This window comes from Cnephaeus nilssonii (genome assembly GCF_951640355.1).
Source record: "Cnephaeus nilssonii genome assembly, chromosome: 11".
In the NCBI taxonomy this organism is placed as follows: Eukaryota; Metazoa; Chordata; class Mammalia; order Chiroptera; family Vespertilionidae; genus Cnephaeus; species Cnephaeus nilssonii.
The window spans coordinates 34293211-34315180 of NC_137082.1; the positions used below are offsets into that span (position 1 = coordinate 34293211).

At 46.0% G+C, this 21970-nt stretch overlaps 1 protein-coding gene and 1 pseudogene across 3 annotated transcripts in view; one reads left to right on the plus strand and one right to left on the minus strand.

Moving 5' to 3' along the window:
• The window catches only part of EFCAB8 (EF-hand calcium binding domain 8), a 42186-nt gene extending 21855 nt beyond the window's left edge, over positions 1–20331 (plus strand). For both annotated transcript variants that reach the window (XM_079783759.1, XM_079783758.1), the window contains 8 exons: positions 1121–1255; positions 4826–5047; positions 5619–5756; positions 10380–10548; positions 16800–16929; positions 18546–18750; positions 18854–18952; positions 19921–20331. In XM_079783759.1, the coding sequence (XP_079639885.1) occupies positions 1121–1255; positions 4826–5047; positions 5619–5756; positions 10380–10548; positions 16800–16929; positions 18546–18750; positions 18854–18952; positions 19921–20202 (1380 nt within the window). In that variant the 3' untranslated portion in view covers positions 20203–20331. The remainder of the gene's footprint in view (positions 1–1120; positions 1256–4825; positions 5048–5618; positions 5757–10379; positions 10549–16799; positions 16930–18545; positions 18751–18853; positions 18953–19920) is intronic.
• Positions 13950–14719, minus strand: LOC307107405 (MICOS complex subunit MIC27-like; annotated as a pseudogene). Its single transcript has one exon. The product of its transcript is annotated as an MICOS complex subunit MIC27-like (transcript).
• Positions 20332–21970: the final 1639 nt, after the last annotated feature.

Genomic DNA, 21970 nt, shown 5'->3' on the forward strand with positions numbered 1-21970 from the left:
CAAGAACTGACCCAGGCATCCACCCTTACTCTCTAGACCAGTGGCCGCCAGTCTTTCGGACCTCACAGACACCTCTAGACACCTCAGCTTGCCTCATGTGTATGTGATTCCTTATTAGGAGGCACTTTACCCAGAATGCCTTTAGGTCCATTAACACACTTTTCTTGAGTGTGGTGGACGGGTCAGGCACCTCCCTGATTATGCCCATGGTATCTAACCCACTCTGTTGCCTCGTGCCTGGCCATGGTCCCTTCCCAGAGAGCGGCTAATACCAGACCTGATGTCTGCAAGCTCAGGGGCAGGACCTGGAGGCAAGACAACCAGAGAACCTGCACCTGGAGGTTAGATCCTGGGCTGCTTTCTCTGTCTTCCAGCTCCTGTTGCCCCAGCAGAGATGAGCCATAAGGCTCCCCTGCCTCCCCAACAAGACTTAGCTCCCTGGAGACCAGACTCCTAGGTGCAAACCAGTCCTCTCCTCCTCTGAGCCCTGGTGTCGGCCCCAGGATCAACCCTTCCAGGCTTGACTGATGGTCCTATTTGGGGTGGGTGGAGTAGGGAGAAAGAGCCAGGGGGCTGCTCTCTCCCTACTTGCTGGGTGTGGTTTGGCCTCAGACCCTACAGTGGAGACAGTAATCTCTTGAATGGGGCTTGGAAGCCAGTCAGATAGTCTTAGCCATTGAAGTCTGACTCCTGGGAACTGAGGCACACAATACCTGTCAGGTACCAGGTAGTCTAGAACCGGATCCCAGATGACCTGCTGGGAGTCAGTTCTGCTATAAGGGGCAGCCACTGGATAACACTACAAGGCACTGATACCATCACCGAGTATTGGGGTTGTACCACTATCTTCAAATCTAGAACAATGGCCTATAGACACTGCTTTATTCTTACCTTTAGCCCGGGTATCTCTTCCAGGGCAAAGGGAGGGTCTTCCCCCAAAGCAAACTCAACTCTCGTAGGCTCAGGGCCTGTTAGACCCCAGCTGTGCCTTTCACAGGGTGGTGCATCTACTGAATGGGGCTGGGGGCTGCTCCTTCAGCACCTGCCTCTAGTCTCTGTTCCCCATTAGCCAGGGAGACCCCCTTATGATGACCTGGGAGGCCCATTTTATTTTTTCCAGAAACAACGCAGTGTTGGCAGCCTCAAACTCTTAAGAATGTACTATGAGAGACAGTCACTCCTCCAAGAGACAGAAAGGACTAAAGGGGAAGAGCAGAAGAGGGAGTTCCAGCAGTCTAATGCGTCGGTGGAGAAGGTTGGCCATGCTCAGGCAGGGTCTGGGGTGTGAGCCGGGGTGGACAGTGGGTGGGGCTGGGAAATGCAGTGCCTGTGGGGGTCTGGGGCCCAGCCTGGTTCTCCCCAGGGTCTGGAGAGGTGTGGTGGAGATGATGGTAATGCTCAGGATTTGGGTTCAGGACTGCTGTGTCTGGGGGGAAGCTCCACGGGTATGGGGGGTTGTCTAGGGAGATAAACAGTGTCCCCTCCTGGTTGGGGGTGCCGGCCTGGGAGGGAGGAAAAGTAGCATGTCCAGAATCCAGTGTTAAATGCCCTCCTGTGCTCCGGTGAGGTGTTTTGTATGACATGTGAGGGGGATTGGGTCATATCTGTTCTCATTTCCTCCTGTGCCTCTCCCCTTTCAGGCCTGATCACCCCTCACTGTGCTGTCATCTAAGGCCCCTTCCAGCTTTCATCTGCAAAGACAGGGTCATTAAGAGACTGTATGGGTTTCCTAAATTCCTGCGATGAGCCAGTGAAAACCAGAGTCATAGCTGTGTTAGGAAAGGCAGGGCTGCCCCCTTACCCAGGGGACCAGGGCCTCGAGCAGGGGAGCAGGGCCTGCAGAGCTGGGTCCTGTGCGCTGGAGCGGAGACTGGTGAGCCTCTGCACATTCTCTCCTCCAGGTTCTGAATGTGCTTTCCTCTCCTTTAAAAGTTTTGTTTTGGTAGAAAACGAAAAAGAAGTGTGCATGAAGTGAAAAGTAAAGGTCCCCGATGTATCCTTTCTGCCCCACCCCCCACCCCCATTCCATCCCAAAAGTAATGGTCACTATCACTGATAATGGATTGGTTTAGCCTTAGCCTTTTATTTTTAGACCAATGATGTAAAATTATAGCTAGATTATAGCTAAATTATAGTCCTGCCATTTGCTGTTTTTATTTTTCTTAAAGATATTTTTATTGATTTCAGAAAGGAAGGAGAGGGACCTGGGCTGCTTTCTCTGTCTTCCAGTTCATTGATTGGCTACCTCCTAAACCCCCCTCACCTCCCACTGGGGACTGAGCCCACAACTCAGACATGTGCCCTGACGGGGAATCCAGGAATCGAACCGTAATCTCCTGGTTCATAGGTTGACACTCAACCACTGAGCCACGCTGTCTGGGCTATTTGCTGTTTTTAAAAAATTTAACTATATACCATGGATATGTCTTCATAGCAGTAATTTAGATTCAGCTTATTCTTTGACGTTTACTTATTCTTTTTTAATCACTGCATAGTGCCCCATAGTTTGAATGTATCATAAACGATGAAGCCAGCCTTCCACTGATAGACTGGCAGGTTAGTTCCTGCATGGAACTTTTACGTGCAGCACTGCACTGGACATCCTTGTATATGCGTTCCTGTGCACTTACGGGAATATATTGAAAGCATGGGTTCCTGGGAGCAGAATTGCCAACAGACCCCAGTCCTTTCAATCTGTGACTCTGAGTGAGGGAGATGACTCAAAGCCCCACCTTTTGGGTCAGTGACTTAGTTCTGTCGGAGCACAGACAGTTAGTTATCCGTTGAGCACTTACCGCGTGCCAGGCACTGGGGGTGGGGGCAGCAGTGAGGGACAAGAACCCCTGCCCTAATGGAGCTGACATTCTAGTTAAGTGAGTAAAATAAATGATAGGCCACAGGGCGAGCCAGCACAGCAGAGAACAAGAACACTGGGAAGAAGGCAGGGAGAATGGCACAGGAGGTGAAGAGGACACTACTGTTTTAATAGGGTGGTCAGGGGTGGCTTCACAGAGGAGGTGGCCATTAGCCTTCCATTTCTGCTAGTCTGGTGAGTGGAAAACAGCATTTTGGGGGGCTATTTATTTAATTATTTGTGATATTGAGCTTTCTGTATATTTGTCATATATTTGTATTTCTTTAATGAAATAAATGTCTATTCATCTACTTTTTAAATTCTTTTTATTAATTTCTTGGTCTCTTTATATGCTCTAGAAATTAATCCTTTGCCTGTTTGTGTATTAAAAATATTTTCACCTCATCTGCCTTTGTGGTATCACACTGAGGCTTAGGGTCACAGAAAAATTTGTTATATTTTCTTTAAAAAATATATTTTTATTGATTTCAGAGAGGAAGGGAGAAGGAGAGAGAGAAACAACAATGATGAGAGAGAATCAGCTGCTTCCTGCAAACACCTCCCCTCCCCCCGCACTGGGGATCTAGCCTGAAACCCAGCCATGTGCCCTGACTGGGAATTGAACTGGGACCTCCTGGTTCATAGGTTGATGCTTAACCACTGAGTCATGCTGGTCAGGTTTGTTATATTTTCTTCTAGACATTTATGATTTTAAATATTTTTAGTCAGCTTGTTTTTCATCTAAGTAACTTTGTGTATATATGAATCTAGTTGTTCTTTTTTTTCTAAATTGGTAGCCAGTTACTCAAATACCATTTATTGAATAGTTTATCTTTTCTCTACTATCTTGAAATTCTATCATTATTATATCTGATAATCTGTAATCTATTTCTGGATCCTCTTTATTGTTCAATTGGCATATTTGTCTATTCTTGCATGGATGTTTTACATTTTTAAGAAATATGATAAAAGTCTTTATAGACGATGCAATTAGAAAAAAAATCTGGAGGAAATGCATTAAAATCGTAGTATGATTATTTCCGGTTATTGGGATCCTGTAAGTGATTTAATCTTTTCTCATCGACCTGTGCTGTCCACATTTTGTGCAGTGCACAAGTACACTTGCAAAAATGGGGAAATGCTTGCCTTTTTCTTTGGTTTAGGAACTCTTGGTTCTGTGACCCTGGCACCTGGGCCAATGGGAAGCAGGTTGAGCATTTTGTTTTGGACCCCAGGACGAGAATAAATGAGATTTCTATTGTTGTTGTTGAAGGCATGTTGTGAGAACCACAAGCCACCACTGTAATTTCTGACAGTCTGAGTCAGGAAGCCTCCTGCCTGGCCTGACTTAGTTTGTATCCCTAACTGTGCTCTCTCTGCCTCATGTGAGGCGGGCCCCAGGCGAGCAGCTCTCTTCACATGCTCCTCGTACAGAGTAACTCCACACCGTGGCCCCATGCAAACCACAGGGATGACCATGTAAGTGAAAGTGAGCGCAAGGGGGAATTAGCAAAGGGCATGATCCAAATAAGACCTGAAGAAGAATTTGGTCAAAATGCCTTTTTGGCAATTGGCTGGAAAATAGAACTGTTTCACTGTAGTGATATATGAAAGGGAATGAACTCATCCTCCAAATAGCTTTGGGTTGAGTTACAGGTCTTAGAAAATCTTGTTTGAGCCTTAGGACAATTCAACATCTATTCACTGATCATGTACCGCACGCCAGGCATCACCTTAGTTACTGAGGATAAAGTCATGAACAAAAACAGACACAAATCCTTGCCATCTAGAAGCTCATAGTTCAGCAAAATGTTCCTGGTTACCACTGAGATAGGAAGTGTGGTTACCCCATCACCATTCTCACTGGGCATCTAGTTTATTGGGGGCCAGATCAGTGTGGTGACTTGCCAGGCAGGCCCCTCAGCACCGTGTGACAGCGGCCAGCTGAGCAGGCCCACCTCTCTTGCACAGATAATCTTCCTGCAAAGCAGGCCTCGCCTGCCACAGACGGCCGCCCTGCTGAGCAGCTGCATTGACGGCTACATCTACGCCTGGTCCATCTATGGGTACGGAGGCCTGCTGGGGAAGTTCCGCGTGGACTCTGGAGGCCTCGGAGACGTGGTTGTGGGTGCCATGGCCACTGACGAAAATGACTGCATTCTTGTCACAGGGGACAGTAAAGGGTACATCAAGGTGAGGAAGGTGGCACTGAGATCGAGAGGCTGGTGTCAGCCAAATTCTAGCCCCCTCTTTGCCACAGGTGGCCCTAGCCCAGTCCCTACTCCCTCAGGGTATGTTTTCATTTGTGAAGTAGTGGGCAGTAGGATGGGCTACCTTAGAAGTCCTCTCCTGCGCTGGCTGGTGTGCCCAGTGAAGTGACTGAGGGTTTGGCTCAAAAGGCCCCTCGAAGAAGCCTTCCCCAGTGAATCCTGTGCTCCATCCTTGTCTCCCTAAAACTCTCTCCCCCCCCAGCCATGCATCTTACCTGTGGCCAATTGTTTCAGGAACGGATTTCATGCTTTGTGGTGAGACACAAGGCAAGAGTGTCTTGTCCTGGGGCCAGTCTCACCTTCTCTGCATGCTAGTGAGGGGTCTGACCTAGAAGATGACCTGGGCCCCTTCTGGGCCTGACCATCTGGTTATCTTAGAGGTGTGAATAAGAACCGCCCCGCTGAAGTGAGGAGCAGTGGTCTGGGAGGGGTCCAGAGTGAGTTTGTGCTGGAGTGAAGTGGTGCTGGGCCACTAACTCACATTTTGTGCCTAGATCTGGGACATCGATGATTACTGCACAGTCACTGATGGACAGTCATCTCAACTCAGTGGAACAAACAAGTTCCAGTTCTTAATTCCTAAACTGATCCAGTCCAACCTCGAATACAGCATCCCCTCGGACAAGAAGGAGGTAGGAAGAGTACTGGATACGCTCTACTAAATAGCTGGGCCACGATGCTTGCACTGAGATTCTGAGTCTCTCATGTTTCCTGTTCCAGGTTGACTGGTTGATTGGGACAAATTTTTGTTAACCAGAAGTCACCATTAACCAGTAAAACACAAGCATGCACACATCAAATACACCCACATGAGTACACTTTCACATGTGTACAAACATACACACACACCCCTTTGATGGGCTTTGATTGTTGCAGTGAGGGCTCTGGAGTCATGCATTAAAAAAAATTTTTTTTTTAACAAAACAATTTTAATTGATTTCAGAGAAGATGGGAGAGGGAGAGAGAGAAACATCAATGATGAGAGAGAATAATTGATTGGCTATCTCTTGCATGCCCCACACTGGGGATCAAGCCCGCAACCTGAGCATGTGTCTTGACTGGGAGTTAAACTGTGACCTCCTGGTCGATGTTCAACCACTGAGCCAGGCCGGTTGGGCAATCATGCATTCTTTTTAAAAATAATAAAAATATTTATGTATTTTCTTGAGCAGGGAATACATTTATATAGTTCAAAAATCAGTATTTCTCTGGTGACTAATGAAGTTGAGCACCTTTTCATTAGTTATCAGGAAAATGCAAATTAAAGCCACAATGTGATACTACTGCACACCCACTAGAATGACTAAAACTAAAAAGACAGGCAATACCAAATGTTGGCAAGGATACAGACCAACTGGAATTTCCACTGCTGGTAGGAATGTAAATTGGTAAAATCACTTTGGAGAACTATAGCTACTAAAGCTGGATGTGCCTATTCCATAAGTCAGCAGTTCTACCCCTAGGTTTATCTCCAAGAGAAATCTATGCTCTAAGAAATATGAATAAGACTGTTGATAGGATTACTATTTGTAATAACTTCACATTTGAAATAACCCAAATGCCCATCAATGTAGATTGGAAAAATACATTGTGGTATATATACTGTACAGAATAATATCTGGTATTGGGAATGAATGGTTTACATGTATTTGCTATTATCCTATATAATAAAGAGGTAATATGCAAATTTACACTCACACCATAACACCCTCACAAGATGGCCGGGCACACAGCGGGGGCGGGGCAATGGGGGCAGGGCCGGCAGCTGCTCAGTGCAGCTTCTGCTGGGGTTTCCACGGCCCTGCATGCACACCACGGGGCGGGGCATCGGCACAGCACTCCAGGACAAAGGAATGAAGTACTGATGCATGTTACAACATGAGGAACCTTGTAGACATTATGTTAAGTGAAGGAAGACAGTCACATACTATATGATTCCATTTATACAAACTATGGGGTGATGAAATGGTCTAAATTTGATTGTGATGGTGATGGCAAACTCTGTGAATATACTAAAAACCATTGAAGTGAGCACTGTAAATGAGTAAATTGTATGTGAATTATATTTTAATAAAAATGTTTTTAATAGTATAAATTATAGAGCAAAATTTTTTCCCCATGAATCTTTTTTATTTGTTTGTAGCTGTTTATCTGCACATCTGGTAATTTATCCCAAGGAGATAGTATGCAAAAGAACATAAATCTTAAATGGAACTGCCTATGACCCAGTGATTCTACTTTGGGAATATAAAAAGAATAAAATTTTACCTTTTGTGACAGCATGGATGGACCTAGAGTGTATTATGCTAAGTGAAATAAGTCAGTCAGAGAAAGACAAATACCATATGATTTCACTTATATGAAATCTAAAGAACAATGTAAGTGAACAAACAAGATAGCAACAGACTCATAGTTACAGAGAACGGACTGGTGGTTGCCAGAGGGGAGAGGGGTTGGAGGACTGGGTAAAAAAGGTGAAGATATGGAGAAATACAGGTTGGTTGTTACAAAATAGTCATGGGGATGTCTACAGCATAGGAACTATAGTCAATAATATTGTAATAACTATGTATGGTGCCAGGTGGGTACCGGAAATATCAGGGGGAATACTTTATAAAGTAAATGATTGTCTAACCACTAAGTTGTACACCTGAAACTAATACAAAATGATATTGAATGTAAATTGGGAAAAAAAAGCATTAAATAGAAAAATAGAACATCAACCTTTCTAAGACCTTTAACGGATACTGCCAAACTGCATTCCAGAAACTTCATACAATTTTGCACTTTATTAGCCTGTTTTGCTTTATCTTTCACAGCGTAAGGTATTAGTGGCATTCATCTGAGTGAAGGACCACTGGGTCAATCAGAGTGCCTTGCTTAGAGAAGGCATTCAATACATAAATAAATGTTTGAAGTGAAACACACACACACACACACACACACCCACACCCCAAACACTTTTGGCTGATTTATAGATACAAATTGTTTCTTTTGATTTTAACGAAGATAACTTTGCTTGTTAATGATGTTGACACCTTTCCTTATTTTATTGACCATGTATAATTTTGTGAATTACCTCTTCGTGTCCTTTGCCCATTTTTCTGTTGTGGTAACCATCTTTTGTAAATGACATATACTTATTTAAAATATATATTAAAAGGTATTAACTCACCATCTGTCACATATATTGCAGATATTTCCCCCAATTTGTCATTTGCCTTTTAATTTTATTTATGAAGGTATTGACTTGCTAGTGACTCCAAATTTGAATCTCCAGACTTATTTTCTCTTTTAAGCTTATTCAGAGGTAAGATAAATATTCACTCATAATTTCTTTTAGATGTTTTATGGTTTCATTGAAAATAATTCTTTGATGCATCTACAGTTTATTTAGTTGTAAGATATATGAGTTTAATTTAAGTTTCTCTTAGTAGTTCATCAGGTATTCCAGCACAGCCTACTGGGTCCTGCTCTATATTACCACAGCTTTCCTGCCACTTTTATCATATACCAAAGTTTATTTGAGTTGGTTTTTGAGCTCTATTGTCTTCCATTGTTTTGTTTAAAGTTTGTACTATTGTGACTTAACATATGTGAATATGGTAAAATATGTTCCCCTTCATTAATCTTTTTTAAAATTGTAATAGCATAAAGTTGTTATAATGGTGTTTTTAAATCTTTATTGTTGAAAGTATTACATATTTTAATATTTTTAAAAATATCTTTTAATTGATTTCAGAGAGGAAGGAAGAGAGAGACCGGAACATCAATGATGAGAGAGAATTATTGATTGGCTGCCTCCTGCACACCCCCTACTGGGGATTGAGCCTGCAACCTGGGCATGTGCCCTAACTGGGAATCAGACCAGTGACCTCTTGGTTCCTGGATTGACGTTCAACTACTGAGCCACACCCGGCTGGGCCCCCTTAATTAATCTTGTTAAATTTTTTTTACAATGGTCTTGGATATTTTCACTCATTTCCCTGTTAAGAACAGTTTATTTTTTCATACTATAACATGACATGCCATCTCCTACTCACCCTATTCTACTACCAATGCCCAAGTGAATAACTTTAGAAGACCTGGGTTCTTGTCCTAACCCCATCACTGTCTCGGCATGTGGCTTGGGCTGGTTACTGAACATTTCTGACTCACTTCTCTTCTTTGTGAAATGGTGAGACTCATACACATCCCCTAAGGTTGTTGTGTTCAAATGGAATAATCTATAGGGAGGGCATTGGTAAGTAATATAGTAACATGCCTGGCCAGTGTTGCTCAGTGGCTGAGCATCAACCCATGAACCAGGAGGTCAGGGTTTGATTCCCGGTCAGGGCACATGCCCAGGGAGTGGGCTTGATCCCCAGTCAGGGGGCGTGCAGGAGGCAGCCAATCAATGATTCTCTCTCAACATTTATGTCTATTCCCCTCTCTCTCTCCCCCCTTCCTTTCTCTGAAATTAATAAAAACATTAAAAGTCACCATAACCATTATTGCTTGTCTCATTTTCGGTTCTTATAAGTGTATTTCTAATAGCACATGATCTCACTCATCTAGTGGAAATAATGAACAACATAGACTGATGATCAAGAACAGACCCAGAAACAAGGAGGCATGGATCAGCTGTCCGGCCTCAGAGGGAGGGTAGGGGAGGGTGGGGGTAAAGGGGAGAGATCAACCAAAGGACTTGTGTGCAAGCATATGCGCCTAACCAGCGGTTGGGGACAACAGGGGGGTGGGGGCATGTGTGGGGAGGGGTGTGGGATGGGAATGGGGGCATGAGGACAAATATGTGATACCTTAATCAATAAAGAAATTTAAAAAAAATAATATAACAATATGTAAATCCTTTTTAAAAATATATTTTTATTGATTTCAGAGAGGAAGAGAGAGATAGAAATGTCAATGATGAGAGAGAATCATTGATCAGCTGCCTCCTGCATGCCCTCTCCTGGGGGTCGAGCCTACAACCAGAGCATGTGCCCTTGACCGGAATCAAACCTGGGACCCTTTAGTCCGGAGGCCAATTCTCTATCCACTGAGCCAAACCAGCTAGGGCTGTAAATGCTTTTTATGATTTTACCAAAGGGGCAGTGAGGGCCAGAGAAGTGTGGGAACTTAACTAAGGTCACCAGAAGTTCATGTAGGAGTGTGTCCTGGCCCTGAGGGCTCTGCTTCGTCTCGTCCTGGGTGCCCCCTGATGAGCCTTTGCGATGGTCTTGCTGTAAGTAATTATCCTGTACGGTCTCCTGTAGGTCATTGATGGCCAGACCATTTCCGTGGCTCCCCCCATGCTTCTGGCGACCTGGAAGGGCCATTTGGATAGTGTGGCAGACATCCTGTATGTGGACAACTATGAGCTGGTGATTAGTGCTGGCAACGACCGGGACGTCAAGGCTTGGAGACTCTCCGGCGATCCCATTGGTATGGGTCCTGCTGAAGTTCAGCCATGCCCCATGGCCCTTCCTGTCCCTGTCCCTGTCAGAACATAAATTGACATAAACCTTATAATCCATGGGATGGGGGTTTCAGACCACAGCAGCTTTCTTTGTTCAAATAGTTTTACAGGATATGAATCTATTCAATTGCACATCTGGCAGTCTGTCCACCCATCCATCAACTATCTGTTCACCCATCCACCCACTCACATTATTATTTGTCTTTGTATTTTTTTTTTTGCAAATCATATATCTGATAAGATATATTCCTTTCTCTTCTTAAAAATAAACTTAATTCTTACATTATAACATGCAGAAAAGTGCCCAAATCTAGAGGTTCATCTTGGTGAATTTTCACAAAGTTTATACCCATATAGCCTCCATTATATAAAGAAACAGGACATTACCAGTCCTTGCGGCTCCCCTCATCCCCCCAACCCGACCATCTCTACCTACCCCTCCAAAAGCAATCACTATCCTGTTTTCCAAATACAGAGCTTGGTTTCACCTGGTTTTGAACTTCGTATACATGAAACAATGTGACAGGTTATCCTTTGTGTCTGGCTTCTTTCTCTCAACATTATTGTTTGTGCAATTCAGCCATTTGTTGAAGGTAGTAGTTCATTTGTTCTCATTGCTCAATAGTAATTGGTTGTTTATATACCATAATTTCTTCATCTGTGCTACTGTTGGTGGTCATTGGAGTTGTTTCTGGCTATTTTGTTCTATTAACTATAACACTGCTATGAATATTCATACACAGATTTTTTTGGTGAACAAATGTATGCATTTCTGTTGGATATATATCTAGGACTGGAACTGTCGAACCACAAGGTATATACATTGAGTCTCAGTAGATTCTGCTAAACAGTCTTTCAAAGTGCTTGGTAGTAGCTGCAGACTAGCTCTGTGGCTGGAATCTTCTGGATTATAATCTGTCATGCCATATGAGGTTGGTTAAAGTTCATTAAAAATTCATCTGGTTTATTCTCATCTTGTCTATGGAGGATTCATCCTCCTTGCATTATGTTGGTCTCTTTTCTCCTATCACAGGATTATTACTTTCTTAAATTCACTTAGGTTTTCTTGAATTTTCATCTCTTACGGGTTTACATTAAAAATATTTTAAATTTAGCCGAAACCGGTTTGGCTCAGTGGATAGAGCATCGGCCTGCGGACTCAAGGGTCCCAGGTTCGATTCCGGTCAAGGGCATGTGCCTTGGTTGCGGGCACATCCCCAGTAGGGGGTGTGCAAGAGGCAGCTGATCGATGTTTCTCTCTCATTGATGTTTCTCTCTCATTGATGTTTCTGACTCTCTATCCCTCTCTCTTCCTCTCTGTAAAAAATCAATAAAATATATTTTAAAAAATATTTTAAATTTATACCTGTTCTACAATGAAATGCCTCATTTTATTTTTTTTAAAAAAGATTTTTTTTAAAAAAATTGATTTTTAGAGAGAGAGGAAGGGAGGGGGAGAGAGAAACATCTATGTGAGAATGAAACATCGATCAGCTGCCTCCTGCATGCCCCTACTGGGGATGGAACCCATAAGCTGGGCATGTGACCTGACTGGAAATCGAACCGGCAAACTTTTGGTGCATGGGATGATGCCCAACCAACAGCTACACCAGCCAGGTCAATATACTTTATATTCTTGAATATTCTTTGTATTCTTGATTATTTATACCGAGCCTTATTTTATCATTCTGTTGACAATCTTTGCCTTTTAATTGGATGTCTAGCCCATTTAAATATTAATGAAATTACTTTCATGGTTTAAGTCTATCATCCGATATTTGTTTTCTGTTTATTCCATCTGTTCTTTCTTTCTTCTTCTTCTTATTTTGGCCTTCTTTTGGATCAATCAAGTATTAAAAAATTATCCTGTTTTATTCCCCTGTTAGTTTTTAGTGACGTGTTTTTGTATTATTCTTTTAGTGGTTACCCTTTAGATAGTAACATGCACTCTTGACCTGATACCACTTCCTATGCAAGAACCTTACACTCCCTTTCCTGTTTGTGCTAATGCTCCCATATGTTTTACTCCTACAGATGGTACCCCTTCCAGCAAGGCACTGTTATTAACGCTCCTGTGAGCAGTTATATTCACCCTCTCATTTCCCATTTCTCCTGCTCTTCGTTCCTTCCTGAAGTGCCGGGGTTCTGTATGCAATCCTTTTCCTTTGTTATTTCTTATAGAGTTGATTTGCTAATGATAAATTCTTTAAGCTCTTATTTTTCTGAAAACATCCTTATTTTGCCTTAAAAGTTTATTATTTTACTAGACATAGAATTCTCAGCTGACAGTTTATTTTCTTTCAGTACTTAAAAAAGACCATTCCATTGTCTTCTGTTTTCTCTTGAAAAGTCAGTTGTAAGTTGATACTTTGAAGGTAATATTTCTTTTTTCTCTGACTGCTTTTTTTTTTTGGGCAGTTTGACTATGATGTGCCAAATTGTGATTTCATTTGTATTTATCCTCCTTGGAGTTCACTGATCTTTTTTAATCTGGAGTCTTTCATTCATTTTGAAAAATCCTCAGATATTATCTCTTCAATATTTCTTTTGCCCATGCTCTCTCTCCTCTCATTGTGTGGTTCCAATTACGTGTATATCAGAACATTTGACTTTGTCACGTGTCACGGATGCTCTGTTCTTTCCATTTTTCTTTCTTTTTTTTGTAATAAAATATGCATATATATTTAAAAAAATATATATATTATTGATTTTTTACAGAGAGGAAGAGAGAGGGATAGAGAGTTAGAAACATCGATGAGAGAGAAACATCTATCAGCTGCCTCCTGCACACCTCCTACTGGGGATGTGCCCGCAACCAAGGTACATGCCCTTGACCGGAATCGAACCTGGGACCTTTCAGTCCACAGGCCGACGCTCTATCCACTGAGCCAAACCAGTTAGGGCAAAATATGCATATTTTATTACAGCTCTAGGAAATGAAAAAAGAGGACAGGGAACATATCCTTTCACAAACCATTCTAATTTAGCTGATATTAATTAGAAAAAGCTAAAGCAAGTATATGTGTGTATAAGCACTGAGATATACACATACATATATTTTTCAGATCTTAGTCTCATAAGTGTTCCCATATTTACTCTATATTTTTGTTTATAAACACCCTTCAGTCATCAAATGCATCCTAATACTATTACCTCTGTCTCTTCGCCAATCATTTAATATCATTTGGATTGTATTTGCTGTTTGTGTTTTAATCACTTATGTGATTGGTCAAACTATACATTAGAAGATGAAAGGGAGATACATTTGCTTTGTTATGCTGTATGTGTCACAAATACCCATGACATGATCCCCTCCCCATTATTATTTGAAATTTCACACATCTTGTAGTTCTCTCTGTACACTATTTCAGCTTCTAGTGCTGTACATGTCTACATCTTCTGGGTGGGACTGCCTGAGATCCTCGAGCTTGGGGTCAGGCATAAGCTGTGTAGCACCTGAGGTGGACTCTGATTTGGTCTTCGTTTCAGAACTGAGTTCTGTTGACAAAGCCGTTGAGTATTTCAGGTCGTGAGCTGTTTTCACAGGTATTTCTATTTCAGCATAACTTCCCAGCTTAGTTTTTCCTTTAGGTTCAGGAAGTGACTCTTTTTTGTTGTTTTTGTGTGTACGATGATTTAACTGCTTCATAAATTTGCTGGCTCGTACCATATGCCTTTCCCCAGGTTACCTTTGCAATTATTATGGACTGAACTGGGTAACAAACAGTTGCTCCTTAAGTAGCCAGCCCCGATGGATAAGCAATTTTCTTAAATCTAGAACCTTTTCTTGCTGAAACCAAGCCTACCAATCCTGAAACTGTAATCACGGCAATTTCCAGAAGAAACTTTCACGGTGAAATCTTCAGATAAACATAATGCATCTTTTTCCAAATTGAACTGTCTCCATTATCCCATATTTCACAAAGAACATATGCACCAGCGAATATAACAACCAGTTGTAGTGCGGACGGAGACAAAGCCCATTTGTAAGTTTCCAGGGTGCTCTTCAACATAGTTAGACTGGAGAGGTGGTAGAGTATATATGGGAAGCTTCTCTGGTTTCATTAGCTGCTCTTTGAATTTCTTTCCTTTGGCTGCATGCACACTTAGAGATGCACATATCAGACCTGCAGGCATGGCTGTTAGCTTTCCCATTAGTTTTAACTCTATACCCGTCCATCCAAGGCACACACTCTGACCCTATGGCCATCACGTCTGTGACTCTCTCCACCGAAACTTTCATCTCCAGTTTTTCTTCAATCTCCCCATTCCAGTTTGGATCTTTTCCACGGACCTGCCTTCCAGTTTATTAATTCTGTCTCCTATATGCAGTCTGCTATTAAATCTGGAATATTTAATATTAAATCTGGAATATTTAATATTTAACAAACTCATGGCTGCTATTCTATGTGATAAATCTATCTGATCAATTCTTGTATTTTTATATTTGTTAGCTCTAGAATACTCATTTGGTCCTTTTCTATAAATTCCAATTCACTGTTGAAATTCTCCCCCCTTTTCTTCCTCCATTTTGTTCTATCTTCCTTTATTGTATTTAACATTACTTATAATAGTTATTTTAAAGTGTTTATCTGCTAACTCAAATGTCTGAATTATCTGTGGGTCTGATTCTAATGCCTATTTCTTCTTTTGATTATCGGTTACATTTTCCTATCTTTTCACATGTCATATGCATTAAAAACCCCCAAAACAGAAATACTTCAAAATAAAACTTTTCTGAACTTTGTATAAAGGACCATAGAGAGTAAAGTTGATAATGATTTTCCTCCATTACATTTGCTCTTTTCTGTGTATAGGGCTGCTCATCCTAATGCAACCAGGAACTGAGCTGGGTTGGGACTGAACTGCATCTTTAGGTAGATTGAGCTTACTTCTGTCTTCAATGGTCTCTGGGGTTAAGTCTATTGTGTTTGTTATAGGCTTCTTCCTCCAGTGGGACACTGTCTCTCAATGATCTCACTCTGTCTTTCTAGCCTAACCCCAGACTCTCATCTCCCCCAGTACTAAGTAAACGTCCGGTGGGAAAAAGATCTATGCATTTGGAACTCCCCTGGACTTAATCCATCATGCCAGCCAGAATGGCTGTCAGAGGCTCTGCTGCTTTCTCTTCCTTCCAGTAGCTTCCTTCTGCTAAGCTGAGCCTGATTCTCACCCAGCCTGAGTCCTGATTCAGAAAAATGTTCCCAGAAAAGAAAGCAGGTCCTGATTTCAGTTCTTCTTGGAAAGACATTTTCCTTTCTGTAATTTAGTTCATCTATTTTTTTTGCTTCTATAGCTCTCCAATGGTTTTATAGAAATACTAGAGGCCCAGTGCATGATTGAATCATGCACGTGTAGGGTCCCCTACACGCTTTCGCTTTCGATCACGGGGAGCTGGGTACCTGTCCGCTGGTGCACCAGGCGCCGGAGGCTTCTGAAAGGTCTGCTGCCTGAGCGGACAGGCACTCAGCTCCCCCACTTTTGATGGTCCGTGCGGCGGGAAGTCAGCTTCCTGCCCCAGAGGCCCCTTCTGTGCCGCAGCATAGCCATGGCGCAGACGCTGAGCTAGTGCTGCTGCTGGCAACGCAGCTCAGCGTCCCGCCGGCCCAATCAGCTACCCCGGCCACCCCGAGTCCCGCCCCCCCGCGCCTCCTGGCCAATCATGGGCATAGCGAAGGTACGGTCAATTTGCATATTTGTCTATTATAGAAATATGGTTTTGTAACATACCTGTTTTGTTTTTCTTAATTAAAAAAAGTCTGCAACAGGGCAATGGCCTACTACTATACTCTGCCCCTGCCCAGAAGTAGTAGGACTCATGTTTCTCTGTGCTCACTACCTGCTTTCTACTCCAGGCCTGTTTCTCCCCAGCCCCATGTCTGGTACCCCTGATCATTTTGTATCATTGCCATTTCATACATGAGCTACTTGAAACCCAACTGAGGATCACTCAGTCCTTGCCCTAATACTCTCTCCTACATGTGGGGCAGGATGCCTTAGGCCTGAGCTCCAAGTATATACTAGGGCTAGCATCTGATTCCTTCGGATATTTGTTGAGTAGCCAGCATAATGCCTGACATATGGTGGGCATCAGGAAGTGTGGGACAGGCGTAAGGGATTGCTGAGTGACTCGAGGGTGGAGGGTGAGGGGCAGAGGTTCAGAGTGGGGGAGGCTAGGCCAGTCATTGTCACTGAGTTGAGTCTGCTTAAATCACAGGGACATTTGGCCTGAAAGTTTGGAGCAGGCTGAAGGATATCCAGAATCTTGATGATGATGAACTACATAAAAGCTTAAAGAAAAAGAGTGAATCCATACATGCCTCCAAGAAGATCTATCCAGGGCTGCAGTGAGTTACCTGGTTTCCTCTGGCCCAGGGAGGGGGTGCTGGGAGCCTCTCCAGGTCCCAGGCAACCTCACCTGCATTGGGTGGTGCTGGGCACATTCAGGGAAAGCCCTGGAAGGCCAAAGGCTGGGGACCTGCTGGAAACTTGGCTCCATAGGTGGCAGCTGTGGCCTAAGAGCCCGAGGCTCTGTTCTTGCAGCTCAGCTCAGCTGAAAGATTGAGCATTTGACTTTGCCACATAAAAACCCACGTCCTTAGATGGGACCCTGCCCCAGAGCCAGATTCAGATTTGCCAGTGCTGGCTTCCCATCTCTATGTGGCCACAGGGCCCTGGCAGGAGAGTGCCCAGGGCTTTGGTCCTGAACAGACACTGGATTCTTTTTCTGAGTCACGGGGAAGGCAGAACGCTTGCTACCTGTTCTTTCCTCTATAGGTTCCTCCTCCCCCCATGCTCTACCCTTATCCCTGACCAAATCTTGGATAATTTTGGGTTATTCAAAAATTATTGATTAAGGCCCTGCTGGTTGCCAGGCCCTGTAATAGGTTCTAGAGATCCCAAACAATCCAAGCATGGATCCTGCTTCTGATAACTCCCAGTGCACTGGGGAGGTGGACATGCAAACTCATGGCTGCCATTCTATGTGATAAGTGATGGATATTAAGAACAGGGATGGGCCTGCCCGGCGTGGCTCAGTGGTTGAGCATTGACCTATGAACCAGGAGGTCGTGGTTTGATTCCCAGTCAGGCCAAATGCCTGAGTTGCAGGCTTGATCCCCAGTGTGGGGTGTGCAGGAGGCAGCTGATCAATGATTCTCATCATTGATGTTTCTTTTTTTTAAAATATATTTTATTGATTTTTTACAGAGAGGAAGAGAGAGGAATAGAGAGTTAGAAACATCGATGAGAGAGAAACATCGATCAGCTGCCTCTTGCACACCCCCTGCTGGGGATGTGCCCGCAACCAAGGTACATGCCCTTGACCGGAATCGAACCCGGGACCTTTGAGTCTGCAGGCCGATGCTCTATCCACTGAGCCAAACCGGTTTCGGCTCATCATTGATGTTTCTATCTCCCTCTCCCTCTCCCTTCATCTCTGAAATCAATATATATATATAATAGGGATGGCTGAGGACAGTCCTCTGATTGGGTGGATTAACTAAGGAAGGCTTCATAGGAGAAGAGATTTGGGAGTTGGGTTTTGACATGTAAGTAGTAGTTTTCCAGGCACCCATAGAGTCCGTGTGGCTCCTATGCTTCTGTCAAGGCATGCGTCTTTATAGTCCTATGGGAGGGTATCAAACAAGGCAGAGGCAGGGTTTCCCTGGGAGAGGATATTTAAGTACTCCAAAGGGGAAGTAGAGGTAAGGTCAGGATGGGGTGTCAGACTGCCACGGGGGAGAGCACAGTGTCATGGGAAGAATCAGGACTTGTTGGGAACCAGTTTAATCTGGGCTTTGCTAACGTCAGTGATGTGCCCTGGGCATATTGCCGTATGGGAGGAATGAGAAGGTTGGAGAGGATCAGATCCAGGAGGGAGAAACCCTCTTGGGGTTCCTGGGAGGGCTTCCCTGACTTGTGGTGTGGCGGGCATCTTACGAAGGAAAGCCCCTCACATTAGGGAGGAGCGGGATTTTGCTGAGGCCCTGGTGTACCAGCGGCGGGAGGAGGTGGCACTGCTGGCTCTCCTGAACGGGAATGCAGACACGGAGGCGGAGGCTTGGGCCAACCTGCAGAAGATAACCCTGACGTCCCCATGGGCTGGAGAGCGCTCCCTGGAAGATATTGAGAACACCTGGCACAAGTGGGAGTCCAAGGACAAGCAGGTCAGGCTTGATAGGGGACACGGGGGTGGGGTGAGGGGGTGGGGATTTGATGGGCCCACAGCTCTCCGTCCTGAGCCTTCACTCTTGCCCATGACTCTTGCAGGTGAGCAAAATTCTGGGAGCAGCGTACAAGCCCAAGGAGCGGTTGCGGAGTCCTGGACTCCTGTCCACCAACGTGCAGCTTGGCTTGATGAAGCACCAGGTGTGGCAGGGTGGGGCGCTCCCTGGGATGCTGGGCTGGAGGCTCCATCAGTGCCCACAGGGGCCTCCAGTGGGGTGAGGGGAACATGGGTCCTTTAATGGGATTCTGAGCAGGACAATTGCAGCATGACATTGTTTGCCAAAGCTCCGGTTGAAACCATGGACACAGGTTTTGTCCTTGCGGACAAGCCTCATTGGGTCTATGGGAGGATGTCCTCCATGGGCCTGGCACCTTCATCGCCTTCAAAGCATTTCCCAGGGTCTGGCTATTAGTTTGTCAGTGTGTCTACTGCGCGTGTCTCCACACTGTGGGCTCCTCCTGAGCAGACACAGGTGTGATGGTGCCAGGGGAACCCAGTCAGTAAGAGGCAGAGGGAATGGAAGGGGGCTCTCCTGGGGAGAGAAAGGAGTCGAGACTTGGGAGGGACCCGCTTTGAGCCCCATCCTGTCTCTTACTCGGGCAGATCCCAGCCTCTCTTAGCCTCTCCCTCCTCATCTGCCAGAGGGGCATTACGGGAGCGCCCAGCCTCTGTGGCGGGGACTCAGAATAAGCGAGGTAGCTCTCTGTCCCGGGCTGGGGGAAGGTCAAGGAGAAAAGGGACCGTTTGGCCTCCCTACCCTCTCCTGGAGGTGGGACTCCAAGTGCATCTTGGCGAGAGCTAATGGCAGGTGTGGGAGCACGCTGGGAGCTCCTTGTACCTGAGCCCCACTCGGTCCAGCCTGAGGTCTCATTCCAAGGTGGGGCCAGCCCAGGGCCAGCCTCACAGGAGGGCTGTCAGCACCAAGAGGAGGGCTGACGGGCCTCGGCACAGTGGCTTGTGGGCCCAGAAGGCTGTGGCCATCAGCGACAACCAGAGTACCTGGAGATTCGTTGGCCTGGAAGGACCCCTGGCCCATCCTGCTTTCGAGCCTGATCTTGGTCCAGGTGCCCCCTGCCTGTCCCCACACGCCCTGCTCTGTTCCCCACAGTTCTCACCTCAGGTCTACCAAAACCTGTACTTCAACGAACTGGCACCCACCCACCAGCCTGACTTCATGATACATAAGGTCATAGACCAGCATGGCCGGCTGATCCGCATGGTGACCCACAATGTCTCGAAGGACCTGCATCCTAGCAAGGAGACGGCCAGCCTGCACACGAACATCTCCTCCCCGTCTTCCTTGTTCTCATCAGCCTCGGGCTCTGGGTTCATGGCCAGCAGGTTCGCCTCCCCGGGGCTCCAGTCCTCCTCTGCCTTGCAGCGGCCCTAGTTAGCCTCCATGGCCCAGTCGGCCCGCTCAGCCCTGACCCAGGCATCCAGGCACAACCTGCAGAGATCGGCAGTGCCCACGCCGGCCGGCCGCCTCCTCCCTGAAGCAGGTCTCCCAGCCTCTGAAGGACGCCCCTCTGCGCTCTGTGAAGAAGGGCTTTCACGTCAGGTGCTGAGGTGGCGCAGCCTTCTCTGCTGTCCTCTGGCAGGACGACCAGGTCCTGTCTGTCCCTGGCATACCCCTGCCAGGCCCAGAGGATATGCTACTTCCCCTGGCTGTCCGCGCTCTGCCTGTGTGGTGACGTTGACCTTCTTCACCAGAGGCCTAGAAAAGAAAATAAATGTTCACTGATGTTGGAGTCCATGAGTCTGGGCTGTGTCCCTCGCCCCCTTAGGCACCAGGCTGTCTCTCTGATCGGGTCACGTTGCCCCTGGCAGGGGCCAGGGAGGAGAGTCCTTCCCACCGGACATGGGCTGCAGCTGTCTGGCCCGAGATAGGTGAAGTAGTGGTTGGGTAACGATGCTGGGGTGAGCTGTGGAACTTGGTTCAGTCTCCCACAAGAGTGAGACCAGCAGCCATCTGTCTGTCTCCGGCCCCTGCCGTGTGTCTGTCCCCCATCACTGTCACCGCAGAGAATCCTGTGTTTATACCCTGGCTGGCCCTTGTGCGAGGGAGAGCTGGGAGTGTGGTGGGTGGCACCTTGGCCTGGCTCTGCCACGGTCTGGCTTTGGAGTTCCTCCTCATCTCTGAGCTCATTGTCCCCCTCTGGCCCAGAGGCACCTGTCAAGGCCTCTGCTGGGCTACCAGCCCTCTCGGCAGCTCCCCATCCTGTTCTGGGGAACGTGCGGACTCTGGACACCTGCCCTACGACCTGCAGAAAGTCAGAGCGGCCACCGCTGCTGTGCCATGGTACCCACAGCGCCGCCCTCAGCGGGGGCTTGCCGGAGCGGCAGGAGGTGGACTGCGGGCTTGGGTTCCTGGAGGTCTCTGTGACTCGTGTTTTCCATGGCCCCTTCTACCCAGCCCAAGGCTCAGCCCTGCGGGGCCAATGTGGGGCTTCACATCTCTCCCCACTGCTTCTCCCTTTCACATTTCCAGCCTGCAAGCCGGCTTCTCTCTACTCGCCCCCTGTTCGCAGTGCCTCCTCCCAGGGGCACCATGTTCTCTGCTGCGGAGAACCAAACCCTCCAAGGCTTGGCTCTTAGGTAAAGGGGTCATCCAGGAGCCAGGATTAGTGAGGCCAAAACACACTTGCATGCTATACCCCAATATCATCCCCGCATCCGTTTCCTAGGCCCCCTGTAACAAAGCACCATAAACAACAGAGATGTATTGTCTCACAGGGCTGGGGCCACTGGAGGTGTGGGCAGGGCCAGCTTCTCTGAAAGCCGAGGTGGGGGAAGGCGAGAGGAGGCGGCGTGGCAATATCCAGGCCTCTCTGCACAGCCCTGACCTGGAGGGAGACTCGGGGTCCCCTCTAAGTCCCAAGATCTTGACATGGCCAGGACATGCCAACCTCTAGGGGAGCTTCCTCCTGATTCCGGGACTTGGGAGCCCTCTCTCAATAGACCCAGCCCTTTACAACAGACTTACTGCATTTCAGTTTTGGCACGTTGTAGGCACTTAAAATAATTGTAGAGCCTACACTCTGCCTCTTACCCCAACTGCAGCGCATCATGGAGATTTGTCTCTGGACACCAAGCTTGAACTTGTAGGCAGCCCCTCCAGGCACCAGGCACCCAAGATGTGGAATCTCAGGCCCCAGGAC